This window comes from Cavia porcellus, unplaced genomic scaffold (assembly GCF_034190915.1).
Source record: "Cavia porcellus strain 051 isolate PalLab524CR breed Dunkin Hartley unplaced genomic scaffold, mCavPor4.1 scaffold_12, whole genome shotgun sequence".
Lineage (NCBI taxonomy): Eukaryota > Metazoa > Chordata > Mammalia > Rodentia > Caviidae > Cavia > Cavia porcellus.
The window spans coordinates 38,318,999-38,341,930 of NW_026947495.1; the positions used below are offsets into that span (position 1 = coordinate 38,318,999).

A 22,932-nucleotide genomic window follows, 5' to 3' on the forward strand; every position below is an offset into this window, starting at 1 on the left:
ATCACCTTTTCTAAGCACATGAAAATATAAACCTCTGAGGAGACAGAGTTTGGATCTGTGACAAAAGAAAATAATTCAACTTTATTTGCCTTAATTCTTAAATATATACATTGACTAATAATATAAATAAAACAATAAATATATGTTCATGATTATTTATGTATAATTTTTAAACTATGCAAAAGAAAGTTTTTGTTTCAACACAAATGCATTGATTGAAACTCAGGACAGCCTTTGAAATGGTAGGTATATGACAATTAAATAGTGAAATCATGAAAATATGCTTTGGGTAAAAAACTACAAGGTAATGAGTTAGCAGTTTTTGTTTTGTATGGGGTTCTTTGCGTGTGTATGTGTGTTTGACTTGGGTTTTGGTTGTATGTATTTTATTTATTCTCACATGCCAGTAAAGAAAAAAACAGGGGAGGAAGAAATCATCATCCCCTACATTTCCTAGATGAGGCTACAAGTGCCAAAAGATTAAGGGGTAAAAATGCTCAAGGACAATTGTACTATGGATATGGAAGTTTGTGACTGAATTTATAACAGTTTCTGTTGAAAGTATTTTTACTCAAATTTTTATAAGCCTTTGATGCAAAAGGCTTATAAATCAAAAATTGCCTCTGCTCTTGTTAACAAACAACATTATATTAAATTCTGGATTGTGTGATTTTTAAAAATCTATGTCTATTCTTTTAAATTTTTGCAAAATGAGCCATTTTTTCTTTGCTGTAAGATATTTGTACTGCACATAATGTCTTGCATTTTAAAGTTTCATAACATGAGGGTTTACGTACTCCAGGTTTAATGTTTCCTTGTATACAAAAGAAGAGTTAAAATATGTTTGACTTTAGACATTGAGTCTATGTAATCAAGAGTGATAACAGAACTCAGAGTGGATATGTTTGCTGATTCAATGATATATTTTGTACCTTTCAAGAAATAAATTGTCCCAGTGTGTAAATTGGGAGATTTTATTGTATTTCAACACTAAGCTCATTTGTAAAGCCACTAGAAGTCTTTTCATTCTCTAGGAGATACCTAAGCTATTTACTAAAATCAAGTAGTCAAGAAGCACTTAAATAAGTTTAAAAGGTGCCCAGATTCTAAGAAGTGATGCCAACTCTACAAAAATTTGACTCCTAAAAAATAATGCTACAAAATATTCCCATGGAGTCCTCAAAATGGGTTTAATTTCACTTGCATGTAGCTCTAAATGAGTCGAGTCTTAAATTGAATTCTTACAAACAATTACATTCAAGGAACTTAATGATAACACCAGTCAAGCAAAGAATAAAGTTTTCTTGAAATTATTAAAATTCCTGCAAATTCAAAGTAACAACTCACCTCTTCATAGAACTAGACAACGTAGTCTAAAACAGTTTCTGAGGTACTCCTAGTGTTGAAACTAGTTCAGAGAGGCTCAGAGTATTCAAGACCCATGGGCACAAGTATAAGGCTTTTTTGGTTTTTGAGGCATAGTTTCACTATATAGTTCAGGCTGGTCTTGAACTCACTTTGTAACCCAGGCTGACCTCAAACTCGTGATGATACTCCTGCCTCAGCCTTGCAAGTGCTGGGATTACAGATGTATGCCACCACACCCCAATAGGCATAAGTATAAGAGAGGGTACTCATGACAAACACTCTAGAATGGGGCTCCTGTGTTATACAACTGCTCAGGGACCACTTTCATGCTGAAGTCTAAAATATGCTCCCTGGAATACAACTCTACAGACCATTCCCCAGAAATAGAGCAACTCAGAAACATGATCAGAGTGGTGGGTTTTTTTCAACTTTGTTTTTTTTTTTTTTCTTCTCACAGTAAGACATTATAATCCACTAGACATACATTGTTAATGTATAACAAAAATTTTAGGAGAAAGTATCTATTATATAAGATGTACTTTGATATTTTCAGTCCCATTCTGTCTTGTATCTTATTGTATTTTTTTTTAAATGACAGTCATAACATACTGAAATGATCTTAACACCCAGTAGCAGATCATGACCCAGCACTTATCAGAAATAGAATTTCCACAAAATAAACCTATAATGTTCCTTATATTTCATATACCATATCTCAAGATCTAATGGTTGTGGAATACTAAAATGATTTTGCAGTACACCAACATCTCAAAAGTGCATTAGAATATTCATAGGATAATTAAGCATTTATTGAACATCCTGGCTATGCTAGGCACAGTATTAGACTACAGAATATAGTCAAATGCTACTAAGTTGACCATATTTATTAGAGACAGCATTTTATCTGCTTATTACACAGAAGAAAACTTCTAACTGGAGTACTGACAAAGCGTTTTCGTGGTTGCACATGCGTACTTAGAAATTCCAGCAAGCAAAACACTTAACCTCTTTTCTCAATTCTTGTTTCTTCACAACAAATATTAGCAAAATTTGAAAAAAGAGGCAATTTAAAAAAAAAACTTTGTTACTTGAATAATCTGAAAAATTCAGGCATTTTTAAATTCCAGCAGTTTTCAGAGTAATTCAGTGTCTTTAAGAAAAAGAATGTGATTGGGCACACGCACACACAAGATGCCTTTCTGATTTCATTACCATCACAAGCCTAACCTCCTTGATAGTCGTAACTATGCAGATCTCTTACTCTAAGATTTAAGCTGCATCCTTTCCAAATGCCTTTCCTCCCAGCAGTGTGGCTCTGTTCTGAGCAGAGAGCATTTCTTTAGATACTGCCTTTGCTTCCTTCCCCATCTTTTCTACCTTTCTGAGCTCTTTAATTTTGGGTCTCTTCTCTTTGTAGAGATCGAAATAGTCTCCCGTCCCTAGATCTTCCTTTCCATATAAAACAATGCTTCGACTTCATATCAGAGTCCAAAGCACGGTGATAGGTATTGGCATACTTCTGTAAATAGACATTATCATGCATTATTACTAAAGCTTGAGAATAAGGTCTCATTGGAATATCTAGACTTCTCATAAAAGTCATCTTTCAGTTTATTATTATGATTATTGAAAACTAGCCTTTCAATACAGATGAAAAAAAACACTTTCAGTGTGATTGAAAAATGAATTATTAGACTCACTAGGCCATCATATTTTCTCATCTCTAGAAGCATTTATTTTTATTAAGGATTGCTTTTGACCCTGTTTACAATGAAAGTATACTTTCAAAGCAAATGGCAAAGGTTGAGTAGTGCATATACCTTCTATATGACTAATTTCTTTTTTTTTTTTTTTTTTTTTTTTTTTTTTTTTTTTTTTTTTTTGGTCTTTTTGCTTTTTATCGGTACCAGGGATCGAACTCACGACTGCCTGCTTGCAAGGCAGGCGTTTATGCCGCTGAGCTAAATCCCCAGCCATGACTAATTTCTTAAGTTCATGAATTTTATAGATATATTGATAAGTATTTGGACATATCACTTTAGATATATTTTCTTAGCATAGTATATAATCAAAATTGGAGATATAGAATAGACCATCTTTTTAAATATTTAATTGATTTACTTGGTGTGAGCTTTATGCTTTTTTTTCTGAATGCATGTATATTTAAGAGTCAGGCATATAAAAATTAGGCACAATAGGAACAATTGCTTTCTCAAGGAATGTTTGTGACCAGAAGAAAAATAAATCTAAAAAAGTAGACATTACCTCATTTTGAAAATCAGTTCTAAAATTGGAACAAGTAAACATTCTCAGGGATTCAATTAATAATGTTAGAAAAATATCTCCTTTAAAATCCTTAAAATTTTTACTGATGGCTATTTCTGTATACATATACACATATAGATGCACAAATCACATGTGCAGAGTCTTACATATCTGGAAATCTACCGTATGAGGGAAGCTACCACTGTTGCCTTATAAGACTAGACTTCTTCCATCACTGGGTGTCTAAGAATGTTATCCAGCACCTACCAAGTTAATTTGAGTAGACTTCCAGTACCTCACCCCACCTCACCTACTCTTTAAAAGCAGCACAGACAATGAGAAAAAGAAATTGCCAGTTCATGGTGGCTGGTATAAAATAATTTTTTCCAGTTAAAGAATTTTGATTTGTAACTTGTTTCAGAATTCCAGCTTCCTTTTGGTTATTTAGCTGTTAAATATTTAATGAATAATTTACATTTTAAGAAACACTTAGCAACTGCCCCTTTCATTAACATAAAATATCTCGGCTACAAAACCAAAAACCAGCCAAACATCTCCCCATGCTTCAACAAACTGTAAGATTTTTATGCAGAACTATTAAAAAGTTCACCAGATAGTGCCTACTCAAGATTAAGTGGTCCAGAAATAAACTTTCCAAATTTTCCTCCAGTTATAAAATTTCATACAAATTTAGGTTCCTCTTTGAATGACCCCAAGCACTAATGATGACTTCAAGAACTAAATATACTCTGGCATGGGTCTGCCCTTCTATAAGATAGTTCTAACTTCTTAGAATACCTGGGAGCTTTCTAAAGTAACTTGTCATCTGACCATCTCCTTTCAAGTATCCCTTGCTTCCTGGCACTGGACCAATACATTAGTTTCAGTTTTCATTTTCTCTACATACATGCTCATACATGGCATCAAATTAATTTCCAGAAGTTGAGTGCAGGTGTTATGGTCTTAATAGATACATTCAACCACAAGCATTTTTTGAATGTTACCCATGTGTCAGAGGCTGTGTTAAGTCTTTAAATACAAAGGAATATTAGAAATATGTCTTGCCTTGAATGGTTTAGAAAAACAACTTCAGCTTTCTTTACTATTTGCGTAAGACAGCAGGTTTAACCATGGGCAGAGGGAGCTAGGGTGTGGGAAGGCCACACACATATTTTCAGTTGTGTTTCTTTGTTTTGGAGACATACAAGACTCGTTACTTCTATCTTCCACATTATCTCCTTGTATTAAAAAAAATCATTATGTCTCTACTGAGAAACAGTTTTTATCCTTTCATCTCTGAGGTTCCAGATAATACTACCTATTTGGTTTCCTCTGACACCTTCAGTTTCATAATTGTCCCCTGTTAAACACATCAGTTGTAGCTCTAACCATATTGCTTTGTAGTTATAATAGCTAACACGTGAAAAGAGTTTTAAACTTTCCTAGTTTAAAACTCCAGAAATGTATATTTTACACAGAATAAAGAAAAACAGATTTGTCTTCATATCTGTGCTCACACTGGTGGTTCCTGTATGAAAGGGCTGGGTATTTTATTTTATATCACTGTTTCTCTTCTATTGTCCAACAGAACATACCTGTTTATTGATTTGTTGAAACTCATGCAAAATGAAAAATACATCTTGATCCATATATTACTTTCAAAAAGCTTATGATATTCACTACTTTCCTGTTCATAAGGCAATAATACGTCCAGGGTAACTATACATTTTATTGTAATTCCTCAAAAATATTTAGATGTAGAATTATAAAAGAAATATTATCCCTAAATAACTACTTTCTTGAATCATAAATATGGTTGCTTCTCTGTTGCAAACTAAAGATCATAAACACCATTAATCTCTAAGAAAAATCTTTATCCTCACAATGTTGCCATGTATATGCTAACGTGTTTAAAATGTGCTTTGCTGACAAAACAATGCTCTTTACATTTAAATATAGCATTATTTTTAAGCAGGGAGGATAGTAATTACTAGTAAATAAGACTTTTACTACTTCTATTTAAAAGATTGTTTTCAAATGCAAATACTGCACAGTACTTATGGAAATAGCATCAAGATTTAAGAAGCAATGAAATATTTAAGGTGTTGATTGTTTTGTAAAAAAAAATCGGGGTTAATATTTAAAGAATTCTACACAATATGCATATTTCAGCATTTGGTATGTCTTCTGACCCTAATCTTTATGAACATAGACATTATTTCATGATAATATTTCATAAATATTTATATGTTTTCAAAGAGATTTTTAAAAATTTTATTCTTTAAAAAAAACACTGAGAACTTTAAAAACAAAAAAGCACCATAACAGATGGGGAAAAATTACAAATCCTTCCTATGGAGATACTCTGTAAGGTATGTTGGAAATGCTTATACTTACTTCTGTTACCACTACGAATGTCAGTTATAACAATAATGCTAACTCCTTTAATCAGTGTAGACTTTTACACTTACAAACCTTTTACTTACTTTTTATTCTCACAACTTTTTACACTCACAACAATCATACCAAGGGTGATTTATTTTTTCCCTGAGGAGATAATTCAGTGGTAGCAAGAACATAAAAGTATTCTTCCTTATATTACAATATAATGATGAAAACTCAAAATACACATGTGAAACTTTATCAGAATGGTTCAACAAGTGTAGTGAATCCATATATTACACAGTTAAAAATATATTTGCAGGTGCTGGGGATTAACTCAGTGGCACAGTGCCTTCCTGGCAAGCATGAGATCCTAAGTTTGATTCCTGGTACCTGTCCATATATATCAAGGAAATATTATGTTATTCTATTAGATAAAACAAGTATATAATTAATTTTACTATCATTATAACTATGGAGATGTTTCTGTGTATTTTGATAAGGCTTCCATGCTAACATGGTCAAATGTAAAAGCATTAAAATGCTTGAGTTTTAGATTTTTAGTGACATGGATATTGTTTATTACATTATATATAATTTTATTAGTTTAAAATTAAATATATATGCTTATAATGACAAAATGCATGTATTGCCTAAAAGAATGCATCTGTTCAGGAGAAGCTCTTTAATCAAGAAAAAGTGACTGTAGATTGCTTTTCAGTAGAATATGCTTTTCATCTTCCCTGCCCTACTCACCCCATGAGATCTGGATCACCAGGGGTAATTCCACAGAATAACTGCTGCCCATGCTGCACCTCGAGTAATGAATTTCCAGCTAGTCTAGTGTCCATGTATTGGTTTATTTTGGTGTTTAGTTTTGTTTTGTTCTTTTTAATTTTTCCAGATAATTCTACTGTGTAACTTTGGTTGGGAACCACTAATGCAATTATGACAAATGAAATTTTGTATCTGAAAATATTAATATATTGAATTTTCATCTTTAATGTAAGACTTTCAAGAGTAAAAATGCTATGTCCATGAAGCTTGACCTAATTTAAGAAGTCATAAGTAAGAATATTTTTGTAATATCAGAATGACAGAAATTATTACTTCTATTCATTGTTTAAAAATCATGATAAAATAGTGTTTCTTAGAGATGAGCACTGTTTATAGGAATGTAAACAATGTGTACATCATGATCAACTTCAAAAGAGTAGTTTAACAGTATGTATTTAAGCTTTTGAAATATGTAAACATTTTTATCTCTGGAATTCCATGTTGAAGAATTTATCCTTAGAAAATAATTGAGCAAAATTACAAATACATGTTAATAAAAATGATTATCATAGTGCCTGTAATAGTAAAACATTGGAAAATACTTATGGCTATGTTTATTACATTCTGTATATCAGTACATGGCACTAGTAAAATAAAATTCTGTACCTATATGAGTTTACGGGAAAACATTCACAATACATTTATTTATTAATGAAAAAACTTACAAAATGATTAAAAGGTCTATCACTATTTTATTTTAAAAATATATCTATATGTGCTTAAATGTGTACATATATGTTTGCAAATGTATATATATGTGGGAATAAGCAGAAAGCTATACACTAAAATACTAATTGTTGTTATCTCTATTAGATACTTTTTAATCTTCTGCTTAAACATTCATGTACGTTCTAGGTTTGAGAGGATTCTGTTTTGTTACCATTAAAAGAAGGCACTTTTTTTATAAATAAAGACCACAAACTTTTTTAAAATAAACAAACAAAATGAAGAACTGAATGAACAACAGATTCTGCCGTCATCACTTGTCCAGCGGCCCAGCCACCTCATTTCTCTACTTGTCTCTTTCTTTGCCTTTTTGATACTCAGCATGAGCTATTTCTTAACATGTCAAACTTTTTCACTATATTTTCAAGTGAAGTTCCATTAACAGATGTTAAATCTTCTCTGATACAATTAATGCAGTTACAGTCGATGAAGGTGCCATGTAATAAATGCTGTACATTGAAATGTTTCATAATGCATTTTAGGGATAGTCTTACTCAATTTCCATAATAACTGGGTTTTTTTCCCCTGTTTTAGGCAGTACAGGCCCATCCTCCTCCATAGCCATAGCTGGCTCCAGTCATCCTGCCATCACAAAGACAACATCTGTTCTTCAAGATGGAGTCATAGTCACCACCGCATCTGGAAACCCCCTGCAGAATCAGCTGCCCATTGGGAGTGATTTTCCTTTTGTTGGCCAGGAGCACGCACTTCATTTTCCATCCAACAGCACTTCAAACAACCATCTTCCACACCCCTTGAACCCCAGCCTCCTCAGTTCTCTACCTATCTCTTTGCCAGTGAATCAACAGCATCTCCTAAACCAGAATCTATTAAATATCCTCCAGCCTTCAGCAGGAGAAGGCAAGTCTGAGATCAACCTCCACCCTTTAGGTTTTCTCAACCCAAATGTAAACACTGCTTTAGCTTTTCTCTCCGGTGACATGGATGGACAGGTATTACAGCCTGTTCACTTTCAGCTCTTAGCAGCCCTGCTTCAGAACCAAGCCCAAGCAGCTGCCATGCTTCCCCTGCCGTCTCTCAATCTGACTATCTCAGATCTTTTACAACAACAAAATACCCCTTTACCCCCATTAGCACAGATGACAGCCCCACCAGACCATTTGCCAAGCAATCAGTCAGACAACAGCCGAGCTGAGACCCTTTTAACCAACCCCCTGGGGAACCATGTACCAAATTTTGCAGGCAGTGACACTACTTTTAACCCCCTATTCCTCCCAGCTGTCACTGGGGCCTCAGGATTAATAGCCTTGAATCCCCAGCTGTTGGGAGGTGTCCTGAACTCAGCATCAGTCAACACTGCTAATCATCCAGAGGTTTCCATAGCAACCTCCTCCCAGGCAACCACTACCACAACCACTACATCATCAGCAGTGGCAGCACTGACTGTCTCAACACTTGGTGGGACAGCAGTGGTGTCAATGGCAGAAACATTGCTGAATATATCTAATAATTCTGGGGACACACCTGGTCCAGCTAAACTCAACAGTAACTCTGTGGTGCCACAGCTACTTAACCCTCTACTGGGGACAGGTCTGCTTGGTAAGTTAAATTTTTTCACAAATTTTTTTTTAAAAAGAACGTTTTTCTAATTCTATTTTCTACTTTTTAAAAACTCCATTTTATCACACTATTTTTAAAAATGTTTTTGTTATGTCACAGTTTGCTTAAGGAACTAAATATAACACCACCCACACACAATCATAGTTGTACAAACATGAATGATTTTCTTCTTTTCCTTTATTCTAGCAATACTAAATATCATTTTAATCTGCTTTCTCTTCTAATTCTGATGCCACCCAAACCTTACCTACCCATCATTCTATTAACCCAAGTAGAGTTTTATGTTCAAATCATAGCACAGGAACATTTTTTAAATAACTGACTTCAATTTTAGTTGGTGTGGCATCACAGGGTTAGTTATGAGCAGCTGCATTGTGGATGGAAACGGTTTGAAGAAGTATTTTCCAGGAAAACCCTAAATAAAAAAAATAAAAATAAAAAAAACTAAATGTTTTTCCAGCGATATAAAAAGCCATAAAAACACTCAAAGTTAAAGTTCACCCAATTTCAAGGAAACAGCCCCTCTAACTGATTTTAGAATTCCTCAAGCCAAATTATTATTTCAGATTTTTGTGTCTTTAAAATAAAACCCTTCGTTATCCCATCACAAACAAGTCAGAAAATAATGTCAAGTGAATTTAACTGATGGATGCATATAACTATAGCATAAAATATAGGGAAGGTATCCATGAAGTCCAGGAATACAGGCAAATATCCACGATGGTGTCATGGGCATCTTCAATACGTAAAAACATTTTTTAAAATACTTCTTTCCACAATTTATGGACACTTTTGTGAGATAGCATAACTAATTTTATCAGGCCTTGAAAGCATTGTTAAATAACTTAAAAAGCATTACAAATTTATAAATTTCAAGTTACATGGCAATTTCTATGTCATTGCAGAATAATTTTATAACTGCAAAATAATCTTGAATTTTAAATATAAATTTAATTCTTAATACTTAAGATCTATACAATCTAATTAATGCTAGTAATTAATATCCTTAATATTTATTTTTAAGATAGAAATTTTATATTGTTAGCTTTCTTTATAATTTCAATTTTAGGTGACTAATGTTTTACTTCAACATAAAATGTGCATTTCTGAACTAAATCTCTTATTTTACTTGGAGGTGTTTACTGATGACTATGGCTTAAGAATGAAATTTTACAAACGAGATCTATCACACCCACTCATTTTAATCATCTGGTAAATTATTTATGATTGCAAAAATATTTTAGGACAAATTTTAACCATTTATTGTAGGTGTTCTAATAAAATAGAGGCAAGAAATAGAGGCAAGGAAGCTTAAAATATAACAGTTGGCTAATTTCTAGGGCAAGGGTTAACTAGTCTTTACGGATATAAAAATTTTTAAAAATCTAATTATGGAAGGTATAACTAAATAATACAACTACTTGTTTCTTACCACTTAGTAAGACTTTGAGAAGAAAACAAAAATTATCCATGTAGGTTTAGGTTTTAGTTTTTGTTTCAGAAATTCTCAGGTATAAAGATAGGCATAGGATCTCTGAAAAATCATATTGATTCATATTTTATGTCTTTCAAATTGTAGGTGATATGTCATCAATAAACAATACTTTGAATAACCATCAACTGACTCACCTACAGTCGCTGTTAAACAACAATCAGATGTTTCCTCCAAATCAGCAACAGCAGCAACTTCTCCAGGGGTACCAGAATCTCCAGGCCTTCCAAGGACAGCCCTCAGTCCCTTGCCCAGCTAACAGTAACCCCATGGCTTGTCTGTTTCAAAACTTTCAGGTACTCTCCTTCCTTAAGCCACTCGAGTAGAAAACAGTATCTGAGTTTGTTTAGACACTTAATTTTAGGGAAGGAATGAAAAAAGTAGGTGGTGTTCCCTTTTATCTCTGTTTTGTTATTTCTCACTATTGGGTATTAAATATTTCAGTCTTTCCTTCAAAGGTAATTTTATTTTGTCTCAAGCAATAGTCCCTTTTGGAGCTGTGTGTTAAAAATGGATGTTTCTCTTTTGAATGCTATTGTGTTCTCATTGCTTCATGATTGCTTCACCCCCAAGTTGCCCACCAACTTTCCTCTCCAGCCTGAGTTTGTATCCCTCTCCTGATGTCAGCCACATGACCTTTCTTTGGTTCTACAAAAAGAATAAATTCCTGTTAGATTAAAAAATTAGATGGAGAGAGTAACACTAAATAAATATAAGAACAAAATACAGAATTTTCAAATATATAGAATCTTAAAGGAGATTCTTTAACACAAAATCAGTGTGTCAAAAGAAAAAAGTAACAGTTGAATATAAAACTTTTAAATCATGATCAAGGACATTCTACACAAAGTAAAAGGCAAATATCAACTAGAAGAAAATATTTGTACAATGCATACTCTATAATATAAAAAGTTTCTATAAATCAAGAAGAAAGCGGGTCATTTACTAGGAAAAAATGACCAATAGACATAAGCACAAAATACACAGAAAATCAAAGATAGGTTATTAGTAAATATATGAAAATAACAATTAGATATTATACAGATTATAACCGCATGTCCATTGGATTGAGAATAACCATTGCTGACACAGAGATGAGAAAATAGATCCTCTTTTGTTCATGTCTTTTGGAGGATAATTTGGTAGCTTATCAAGTTTTTAAATATGTAGATCCTTTGGCCCATAAGTTCAACATCTAAGTGTCTATTTAAGACAAGTCTAAAAGTGTGAAGAAAAGAATTGCATAAAGTATGTTCACTGCAATATGATTTATAGCATTGGAAATTATGAGCCATTTAAGAATTCATTGGTGTTGAAATAGTTACATACAGAGAATGAATATCAAATAGAATTATACAATCCAATATTGAAGTTCCATAAGACTGCAATGTATTAGTTCCAATGTATTAGTATTCCCAGAAGAGTACTACAAATAATTCCATGTGTATAGGAAAAAAAGAAGGAAAGAAAGACAGTAATGTTCACATATATATTATATAATAATTAGAAAAGATAAAGAAGTTCTTAATCATATCACCAGTAAAACAAAGCTCGAAGAGAATCAATTGTACTTAGCCATTAGGATATGACTAATGAGTTGGTAGAATGTAGTTTCAGTGGAGCGGTGATAGCAGGGGCCATACTGTAAAAGATGAAATGGTAAATGAGACATTAGGAATTAAAGACTATGGATTTTCCTTCTAAAAAATCACTTTGAAAAACAAAGAGAAATAAAACAGTGCTTCAAGGAAAACATCAGCTTAAACAAAAAGTTAAAATATGGAAGCCATTGCCAGATGTAGTGTCACAGACCTATAATCTCAGCACACAGGAGACAGAGGTAAGGGGATTGCTGTGTGTTTGAGGCCAGCCTGACTTACATAGCAAGACCCTGCCTCAAAACAACAAAAAAAAGGAAGCCATATACATAATCATATTATAAAAAGACAAAAATTTGAAAGTGATTGAACATAAAGAAGAAAAAGGACGATAAATAAGACAAGATCCTTAAGAGAGGACTTGATATCCAGAGTATAAATACAAAATATAAATACTTACTCAGAGAGCAAAAGATGACCTCTCTTATACTGGGAAGCAAGGCAAGATTTAGAGCAGACACAGTTGCAGAGAAATATGTACTGTTAGGAGCAGAAAATATTGGAGTGTGTGAAATTATAAGAATTTTTTTGATACTTGGAATTGAACTCAGGAACTTGTACTTGCTAGGCAGGTACTATACTGCTGAGCTATATCCCTGGCCCAAGTCTTACCTGCTGAGCTCCAAGTTGTGAATTAAGGTAATCTACTAAGAGCAGTGTGGAAAGCAGTACAGTAACCAGCTTTAAAAAAGCAAAGGAAGATTGAAATAGCTATGGAGAATGATAGTAATACCTACTAGAATATCACAGTGTTGAAGGGCAAGCAACAAGTCCCCAGGACAAGTTGGAAACCATATATATATTCCTGACCACAAGATACTCAGCATCCTCACTGTCAGTATAGATAAAACAGACAGGTGAAATAACACAAGTTTTGGATTTGATCTGGTAAGTAGAAACAAAAGGATAACATTAAGAGAGAGGTTGTGTGGAATCCCAGGTTCTCATTTAATAAAGAAGAATATAAATAAAGAAAGGGAGTAATTATTGGAGTATAAATCCAAAGTATCAAGAATCTGAAGCAATCATTTTTAGGTGAATCTCAGTAACTTTGGGGACTTTTTCAAACTGCACTCATCCTTCTGGTATGTTCCCTGATAGGCAATTCCTTCTTTCATCTCTTCCCTATTAGAAATCACATATACAGTGCACGATAGTCCTTGGTGACAGTGTGATGTCCACAGTTGCCAGTGGCTGGTAAGGCTAAGGAGTAGGTGTTGTTACTAGGACATCTAAAGTCTTCCAAACCATAGTGTCATCTAGGAATTTATTTTCTCTCATATTTGATTTAGGTAAGTAGAAATATCCGTGAGAAACACCACTAAATGAAGTCATAACCTGAAAACAATCTTGTGTTCAACTATTTCAAGTTTAATTTTTCTAGAAAATGTGTAGCAATGATAATTAAAAAAAAAAAAAAGAAAATCCAATTGAATGATTTTAACCAAAAAAACAAGTCTCCAAATATAATCCAGAGTTTTTTTCATAAAGAATGGGCTTTTTTTTTTTTCCATTTTTGAGTCTTGTTCTTTATATTTCCTTTCTTGTTTAATTTGTACTTTGGTAAATCTTAAAATTACGGTGTTTTTCTTTGAGACCTTAAAGGTTTTTCTCTCTACCTTACCTTAACTTCTTTCTGTTCCTTCAGGTAAGAATGCAGGAAGATGCAACTCTCCTAAACAAGAGAATAAGCACTCAGCCTGGGCTCACAGCAATTCCTGAGAATCCAAACACGGCACTTGCACCTTTCCAAGATACGCCATGTGAGTTACAACAGAGGATCGACCCATCTCTTGGTCAGCAGGTGAAGGATGGTCTTGTTATGGGTAGCCAAGGTGATGCTTCTGTAGATGCCATATACAAAGCAGTTGTCGATGCAGCCAGCAAAGGAATGCAGGTTGTCATCACCACTGCCGTCAACAGTACAACTCAGATCAGCCCTATTCCAGCTCTGAGTGCCATGAGTGCCTTCACTGCCTCGATTGGCGACCCATTGAATCTCTCCAGCGCTGTCAGTGCGGTCATTCATGGACGGAACATGGCAGGTGTTGATCACGAAGGCAGGCTGAGGAATGCAAGAGGGGCCCGGCTGTCCAAGAATCTAGACCATGGGAAAAACTCAAATGAAAGAGATGGGTTTGAGTATTTCAAGTCAGCAAGTTGCCACACATCCAAAAAACAGTGGGATGGGGAGCAAAGCCCCAGAGGGGAGCGCAACAGATGGAAATATGAGGAATTTTTAGATCATCCAGGCCATATCCACAGTAGTCCTTGTCATGAAAGGCCCAACAATGTCTCTACACTGCCATTTCTGCCTGGGGAACAGCACCCAATATTGTTACCACCAAGAAACTGTCAAGGGGATAAAATTCTGGAGGAAAATTTCAAATATAATAACTACAAAAGAACTATGATAAGTTTTAAGGAGAGACTAGAGAACACGGTGGAAAGATGTGCACATATTAATGGGAACAGGCCTAGACAGAGTAGGGGATTTGGAGAGCTGCTAAGCACTGCAAAGCAAGATCTAATCTTAGAGGAGCAGTCTCCAAGTTCCTCAAATAGTTTGGAAAGTTCTCTGGTTAAAGACTACATCCATTACAATGGAGACTTTAACGCCAAAAGCATTAATGGGTGTGTGCCCAGCCCGTCGGACGCTAAAAGCATTAGTAGTGAAGATGATCTAAGGAATCCAGATTCCCCTTCTTCAAATGAGTTGATACATTATAGACCAAGGACGTTCAATGTTGGTGACTTGGTCTGGGGCCAAATCAAAGGACTGACTTCCTGGCCTGGAAAGTTGGTAAGAGAAGACGACGTTCACAATTCATGTCAACAAAGCCCCGAGGAAGGGAAGGTATATCAATCTTTATCCATTGTCAAATACTAACCTTTGTTCAGATGTCAATTATTGTTTTTTGTTATCATCACTTTGGATTCTTTGGATTTGAATTTAAGATTCTTCCTGACTCATTGAGGTCTCACAAGCTTCTGGAGCATAAAATGAAGAGGGGATGGTTATAGTCACCAAAAGGTCATATCAACAAGGGGTGAGTTACGAAGCATTTATAGATTTCACTAGGCTCAGAGTGACTCTAACTCATGAACCAGACTTCCAGAATTTTGTCAACTGTGCCTTCCTTCCCTGAATTTACCTAGATTTTAATTTTATAAGCAGAGGAGGAAGGCAAGTATAAAAGACTCAGGGGAGGGGCAATGTGGTAGCTGGTGGAGGTCCAAGACTGTGGCAGAATTAGGGGTCCTCCCAGGTAACAAGAAGTACCAGGGGACAGAGTCTTCTCCAGGTACTTACATGTAACACACAGAGCTGGGAAGGGGGGAATTATCCGGGGGAATTGCAGCCATTTTTGGAAGCAGCAGGTAATGTCTGAATTTAGAATGGTGTCTCCTTTCAAGAAAACTTCTGAGTCTTTATAACATATGGAAATGTTTAACCCATAGTCTGGTTCTACTTAACACAATCTGATCATTATAAGTTAAATGAAAACTTCTCCATGAAACCACCATTCAATTTAGAATAAATTAGCAAGAGTTTTCTGATCTTTCTTCCCCCGCTTTCAAATGGTAAAATTGGCTCACTAGTCAAGGCATATGCAAAATGTTCAAAATGGATAGAAAAATTTATATCTGACTAGGAGATAATTATGCCCATTCCCCCTCACATGATAAAGAAACATAATTTTTCATCTTCTTAGGTAAAATTATTCTTACAGTTATATATTATTCACTTAAAGAATATATTGAATAAAGAACCATTTCAACTTTGCTCCAATTTTTACTGCCACTTAGATTTAATGGCAGGAAACCAAAAGCATTTTTGCCAACACAATAAAAGAATTGTCTTCTCTAAAGGAGCAGGAGGTCCTTAAACCTTTGCTTATAATGTTTAATATATATACTTGTCAGGATACACTCCTGATATAATGTTTCTACATTTGATAAGAAAATGAATTCCATATTCTTCTCCTCAACACATTTTATTCTCTATAGTCTCTGAGACCAGACAAATATTTTCTAGCTTGGTAAACCTAAATATTTTTGACTGTTTATTTAAGAAATAATTAGAAACAGCAAAAGTGGGCTTTTATGATATATATAGAACTGCTATATATGCAAAATGTACACACCAAACTGTTTTTACAAATTCTGTACCAATGAATCAAGTCTTTTTCATGTACCATTTGGCAAAAATCTTAACTAATGTAAAGATTATAGTAGCCTTCCCTGGAAACATTCTTTCTGTCCTAAATGCCTTGTGTACACATATTTTTATGCCCTGAAGAGGATAAGGGCATGTACTTTTAACACATTTCACATTAAACGATGGTCTGCCTCTGCTGATCAGTCTGTACTTGAATCCTGCTGAGTTCGAGTTGTACACTGATGTTAAACTTTCTCTTTAAAAAAAAAAAAGTCTTTAAGAATACAGCACACTTATTTTGCTTTAAATAAGCAACTAGTTTTTATTTACAATAGGTAAAAGTAAATGTTTTAAAATCCAGGTTATTCTTCCTTATTTTACTTAATAGCTGAATTCCTGAAAGAGAATATGAAATTGCTTCAGAAAATTCAAATATTCTTCATATTTTAATTTGCATGCTCTAGTTAAAACTTTGATATCAATAAATACTAAAAGTAATTTTACTAATTCAGAAAACATAATTTAAAGCACACATTTTGAGGTGAAAACTGAAAACGTAATAAAATATTAATGACAATGCATGAAATATTTATCTACCATTAAAAAGCAAGGTATAGCAGCCTTAAAAGCTTTAGGGCACTTACTGTTTTTATAAGCCTCTGGTCCTTCAGGACTCACCTCACTTTTGGACATGAAAAAAAAAGAACTACTTTATAAAAGCCTTTTTTCACCTATGGTTCATAAAACAAAGGCAAGTCTTTCTCATACCGTATTTAATGATTCCCAGTGAGCCCAATAGTATTCTCATTTCATAACACCAGAAAACGTGAAATTTCAAACAGGTCTGTCTGACTTCAAGCCAAGTAGCCTGTGCTGACACATTAATGACCCTCGATCATCAAGAAAGATCAAATTATGTTCAGTATCTCTGTAAGAAAAAGTACAATCTATTTAAGAAAGGTTTCTAAAGAAACATTAAAAATTTCTCCTGTTAGTCAAGTGAACCAATTTTGATAAAAGTTGTATCTACATAGAATCTCTTAGTGCTCTGTGATGTTGGATAAATAAAGACTCATGCATTAAAAACCAGATTTCTGTTTTTAAAAAGGTAAGCAGTGCCTTAGGTTCTCTTTTCTATACTAAAATGCCCAGTATCTTGGTAAATTCTAGAGAAAAAGACAGAGACTGACTCCAGAAACAATCTGTTGTAGTTAAAGCTAGTAATTCTACTTTGCTGAAGTGGAATGTGGAATCATTTCCTCTAGTGTTTAACTTTGTACTCTTAAAAGAAAAACTTTGCCAAATTATTTTCTTACATGTTTTCATTTTAAACCATCTTAGCTTCTTAGTTTTCTTACTAAAAAAGTAATCCAAGGTTTCAATCCACTAAACAAATAATCCAATATTTCAGGCAGATGCCACTAGATAAAATCTATGTTAACTCAAGTTTTAAAATAGATTTATTTTCTCTCACCCACCTGACAACTTACCACTTATTATTTTGAGTTTACAGGCTTTGTTCTCAGCAGGCCACTCCAAATTCTTTCTGGAAATATGCAAAATAAAAAAATATAAATAAGTGGTAGGATTGCAGAATACTGTTTCAAAGCAAGCTGGGCACCTCTCACGTTTTCATGTTGCACGAGTAATCTCTGGTCTAAGAGAGGCCAATGCTGTGGCTGGAACATCTACAAACAGCTGTGGTATCCACATGGTCCCTACATTAATATTTTAGTAGGCTCTGTTGGTCATTATGGTAAATGGCTTGGTCAGTTTATGATCTTAGAAGGACATGGTAAATCTTTGGTGGGTAGAATATGTAGCAGAATGACTGACAACACATTAGAAATGTCCTGTGGTTTGTGAGATGATTTCCTAGGAGATGTGATTTTAAGCATTGAACACTCTATGAACACAGTTTGTGGAGACCTGAAGAGAAACCAGTATGGAAGAATGAGACCTGGCGTTGAGTATTCTGGTTGGGAGCCTAAGCCAAGCACTGCCAGTTCCCTAAGTTGCCCTGTTTAGATACTTTCATCTCCCAGGAGCTGCAGTCATTACTACAAATGAGAATATTAATTTCAGAATGATGTTTTAGGAATTAAATTAAATACCATAGATAGACTGAATGAAATATCAAGCACACAAAAGAGGCATGCTAATTTTTAGTAGCCCTTTATTCTTCCTCTCTATGGTGGAACAGGATGCCACCCTTATGAAACTGAAGTAATTGATTTTACTTACCATATTATTCATCTATGTATTACCTGTGTGTGGAGAATTTACTAATCAAGTTGAGGATGTGTGTGTCTTAGTTACTTTTCTCATTGTTAAAACAAAATGCCCAATACCTAGTGTTAAAGAAGAATATAGTCTCAAAGTGTATCCATTTATCTAGAAATATCTCAAGTTTATCTTTCATTATGGCTGAGTAGTACTCTACTGTGTCTGTCTCTTCCTTATGCACTCGTCAGTTGATGGGCGTTTGGGCTGTTTCCAAAACTTAGCTATTACAAATTGTGCTGCTCTCTGCACTATGATGCTTTTAACTCCTTTGAGGAGATACCAAGAAAGAGAATAACTGGGTCAAATGGAACCTCTAGTTGTAGTTTTTTAAGGAATCTCCACATTGATTTCCAGAGTGGTTGCGTCAGTCTACACTCCCTCCAACAGTGGAAAAGAGTTTCTTCTTCCCCACAGCCCTAGCAGCATTTACTATTGATTGATTTATTGATACAGTCACTCTTTCTGGAGTGAAATGGAATCTCAGCATTGTATCTTTCAAATTTGAACATTTTTTTCATATATTTATTTGCCATTTTTATTTCTTTATCTGAGAAGTGTGTATTCATCTCCGATGCCCATTTTTTGATTGAGTCCTTAAATTTCTGTAAATTTCTTTGGTGTGAGAAACTGAAAGTATAAATAAGGACCAAAATACATAATAGATACTATGAAACAGGAAGAAAATGTTCAAATAGAAAGGGAAACTAGATGGAGAAGGAAGAAAGGGAAAAGAAAAAAACAAAAAAAAAAGCAGGAGAAATGGAAACAAAGCTTTTTTTTTTTTTTTTTTTTTTTTTTTTGTCTTTTTCGTTTTTATCGATACCGGGGATCGAACTCACGACTGCCTGCTTGCAAGGCAGGTGCTTATGCCGCTGAGCTAAATCCCCAGCCCCAAAACAAAGCTTTTGTAAATAAGGAGCAGAAGAGGAATTGAAGAGAGGGAAAGGGAAAGGGAAAAAAAGAATCAAATTATATCATGTGCAGGTACAAATTCCTATTATGAATGTGATCATTATGTATAAGCACACCAGTAAACTTGATTAATTAAAAAACAAACAAAGTTAAAGGAACAAAAGTTTATTTCAGCTTACAGTTTGTAAAGGTTTCAGTCCACCATCAGCTGACTCCAAGGCAGAGGGGCCTGGCAGAGGGGCCTGGCAGAGGGGCCTGGCAGAGGGGCCTGGCAGAGGAGAAATAGTTCATGGCAGGCAGAAGGCAGCAAAGCAGAAAGCAGCAGCAGCCTTCCTCTTTCTTTTATCCCTTCCAAGCTACCCCTCTTTTTTGGTGGTGCCACCCATAGCCAGGGTGGGCCACTCTTAACCCCAGTGTCACATCCTTTGTCCCAGCATCACACACTCTAGATCCAGCCACGTCCAAAAAGCATCACCTGTGACTACATGAGGCTTTGAGGAAATGACTCGATAGAAGCCATAACAGGTTGAAAGGATGAAATAGTTTGTGACAGTTTTATGAATTTCAGCAAATCACAAATAATTGCTATATCTGATTATAAGTAACTATTAGCTATTCATTTGAAGCAAAAGTTCCACTTTGAAACATTTCATTGAGATTTCTTACTGTTTTTTTTTGTAGTTCTGTATTACTTGTACCCTTACACTGCTTTGTTTTGTTTTGTGTTTTTCTCTTTTTCCTTTTAAATAAAATTTAAAAAAAAGAAAGAAACATTTCATTGAATTCACGGAGAGAACTTGAAAACCTTTCTTTTCTCAATCTGTCTAAAAATATCAGCTAAAACATTCTACCTCTACATTCTTACCTCCCAAACCCAAAACACCAATATTAATTTGTAGAGATTTTTTAACAGTCTGTGAAAAGTTGTGGTGAATCCCAGGTGTGTTACTTTTTCTAATATTGAAGATATGTGACAGCACTAGAGGGATACTATTTTTTTTTTTTTTGTACCGGGGATCAAACTCAGGACCACATACTTCCAAGGCAGGCACTTATGCCACTAAGCTAAATCCCTGGCCCATACTAGAGAGATACTATGTGCCTTATATTGTTCAGAAAGTAGCATCTTCTAATATGTTTTTCTTAGTAATCAGTTTGTAATGAAGTGTATACTGGAGGATAGTTTCAGTTGCTCTAATTATACTTATGCAAACTTCTCTCCAAACGATGGATCTTTACTGTTTGTGGTTCAGTGGCCAAGAATAAGACCCCGGTGCTATGTCCCAGTATGTTATCCTGCCAGACAGATGCTCTTTCAGATCTTGGCATAGTGATAGGAAACTGATGGAAAGGAAAATGGCTACTTTTATCTTTATAAAGCTATCAGGAGAAATGATTATTTTTGTACTTATTTCAGTAATTGTTTTAAAATAAGGAAAATACTTTCTAAAGTATTAATAATCTGCCTTAAAGTCATAATTATCTGCCACTTTTGATTTTGCATAAATTACCCTTAAAAAGTTGTCTCTCTAATAATAATAGCAAAATATGAAATTGTTATTTTGTTTCTGTAGAAATCATTTTCACTTGTTGAACATCATCTCATTGGTAGGAATATTTTATTGCTCTTATGTTTAATCTGTATTATGATGAGCTGAATTTAAGAAAGGATTTACTGCTAAACCAGTACCAAAATGTTTCTTTTCTTGAAACATTTGTTGTTGAATTGGTAGAGAGTTTCCTCCTAATTACCTAGAAAACTACAAAGAAGCCAGTGTGGAGAATCCCCACTTCTTGGAGTCATGCTTTGACTTTTTTTCACAAGGTTGTATTTGGCAGGTAGTAATAAAATTGCTGTTTGAATACTGTTTAAAAGACTGACAAAGTTTCACTATTAAATCCATTACCAAATTTATTTCGAGGCAGAAAGCTTTCTATGTCTTAATTCAGTATCACAAGCACACACGTTTTGACTCTGATACATAACCAGATATGGCTTCCTTGGCATTCTCAAGTGTATAATCTTAAGACGGTGAGCCTTATGACCCACTTTGGGAGCTGTGCCTCTTGTGATGTTTAAACATTTTACTTTGAAGAATATTCTTTCTGTGCTTAATTACCGGTGTCAACTAATTTGTGTTCTTCGGTACCATAACTCTCTGTTGAAAGTATTCCTTATGTATTCACTTTGCTTTGTCGATTTTCTTAACTACTGTTAGAAATGAATCCTTTTCTCTGTACTCAATCAATATCTACAATACTTAAGCTGCCTTTTGGCTGATGCTTTAATGGGGGACACAATGCTCTGTCAGCACAAGAATCTCCTTGAAAAGGAGAATAGTTTGGGAACGTAATTTTTAAAAAGGGAAAATTTAAGCCAACTAAATGTTTCTGATCAAAATTTAAGAGATTGTAAGAAATAAGAAATAAGAATGAAATAAGACCAAAAATGTGAATATCAAGACTAAACTGAAAGCTTGTGTAGGACTATAACGTTTACTGTGGTTGATTGTGGAAGGCTGGGAACTTTTTGTTCCCGGGCAAGGTTAAACAGGGTGGGAGGTGAGTCTCCTTTCACACAGGTGACAGACCCAGTCCTGAGTTCACAGCTTGCCAACACAGGCATCGTTGTCCAAGAGTCCAAGGCAAATGTATGCTTCTGTCACACAAACTCTTAAAACACTATATTCTTAGAAAATCAAGTTTATCCAAATATTTATTTAATTCTATTTATGTAATATAGATGGATATCGAATTTGTTATCATTTTTAAAATAGAATGTCCTTTAATGCTTTAATAGTTCTATAATATTTAAAAACAGTGCTCTCACAAGTGAAGAGGAAACACACACACACACACACACACACACACACAGAGCCTCAGATAGGACCACTGACTAAAACTGGTCATGTGGATGTGGTTAGTTCATATGAAAAAAAGTAGGATTCAGTAAGGGTTTGTCTCCATGAGTGAGGAGACATTCACTAATGCTGCTGTATTGCTGGAAAATTGGGTTTATCCTTGCTGTCACAAATGAACTGACTTTTTATCCTAAATTATTTCATTCATGTCCATTCTTTCAAAAATATTGAAATATTGCATTTAGGTTAGTGGGACATTTTTCAGTTTAAAGATGTTATTTTTTGAAATAGTTATATTAAGTATTTATTATTTAATAAATATTTGATAGTAATAAACCTAATAAATGCTTCATATTTGTTTTTCACTTTAGATCTGTTTTTTCCAGACTTCAGCTAAAGCTT

The 22,932-nt window shown here is 34.3% G+C and overlaps 1 protein-coding gene across 7 annotated transcripts in view; it reads left to right on the forward strand.

Moving 5' to 3' along the window:
• The window catches only part of Mbd5 (methyl-CpG binding domain protein 5), a 407,001-nt gene that overhangs the window by 369,775 nt on the left and 14,294 nt on the right, over window positions 1-22,932 (forward strand). For 6 of the 7 annotated variants that reach the window (XM_063259600.1, XM_063259599.1, XM_063259603.1 and 3 more), the window contains 3 exons: window positions 8,113-9,138; window positions 10,739-10,947; window positions 13,958-15,166. In XM_063259600.1, coding sequence (XP_063115670.1) covers window positions 8,113-9,138; window positions 10,739-10,947; window positions 13,958-15,166 — 2,444 coding nt within the window. The remainder of the gene's footprint in view (window positions 1-8,112; window positions 9,139-10,738; window positions 10,948-13,957; window positions 15,167-22,932) is intronic. The other variant, XM_063259605.1, reaches the window with a different exon arrangement.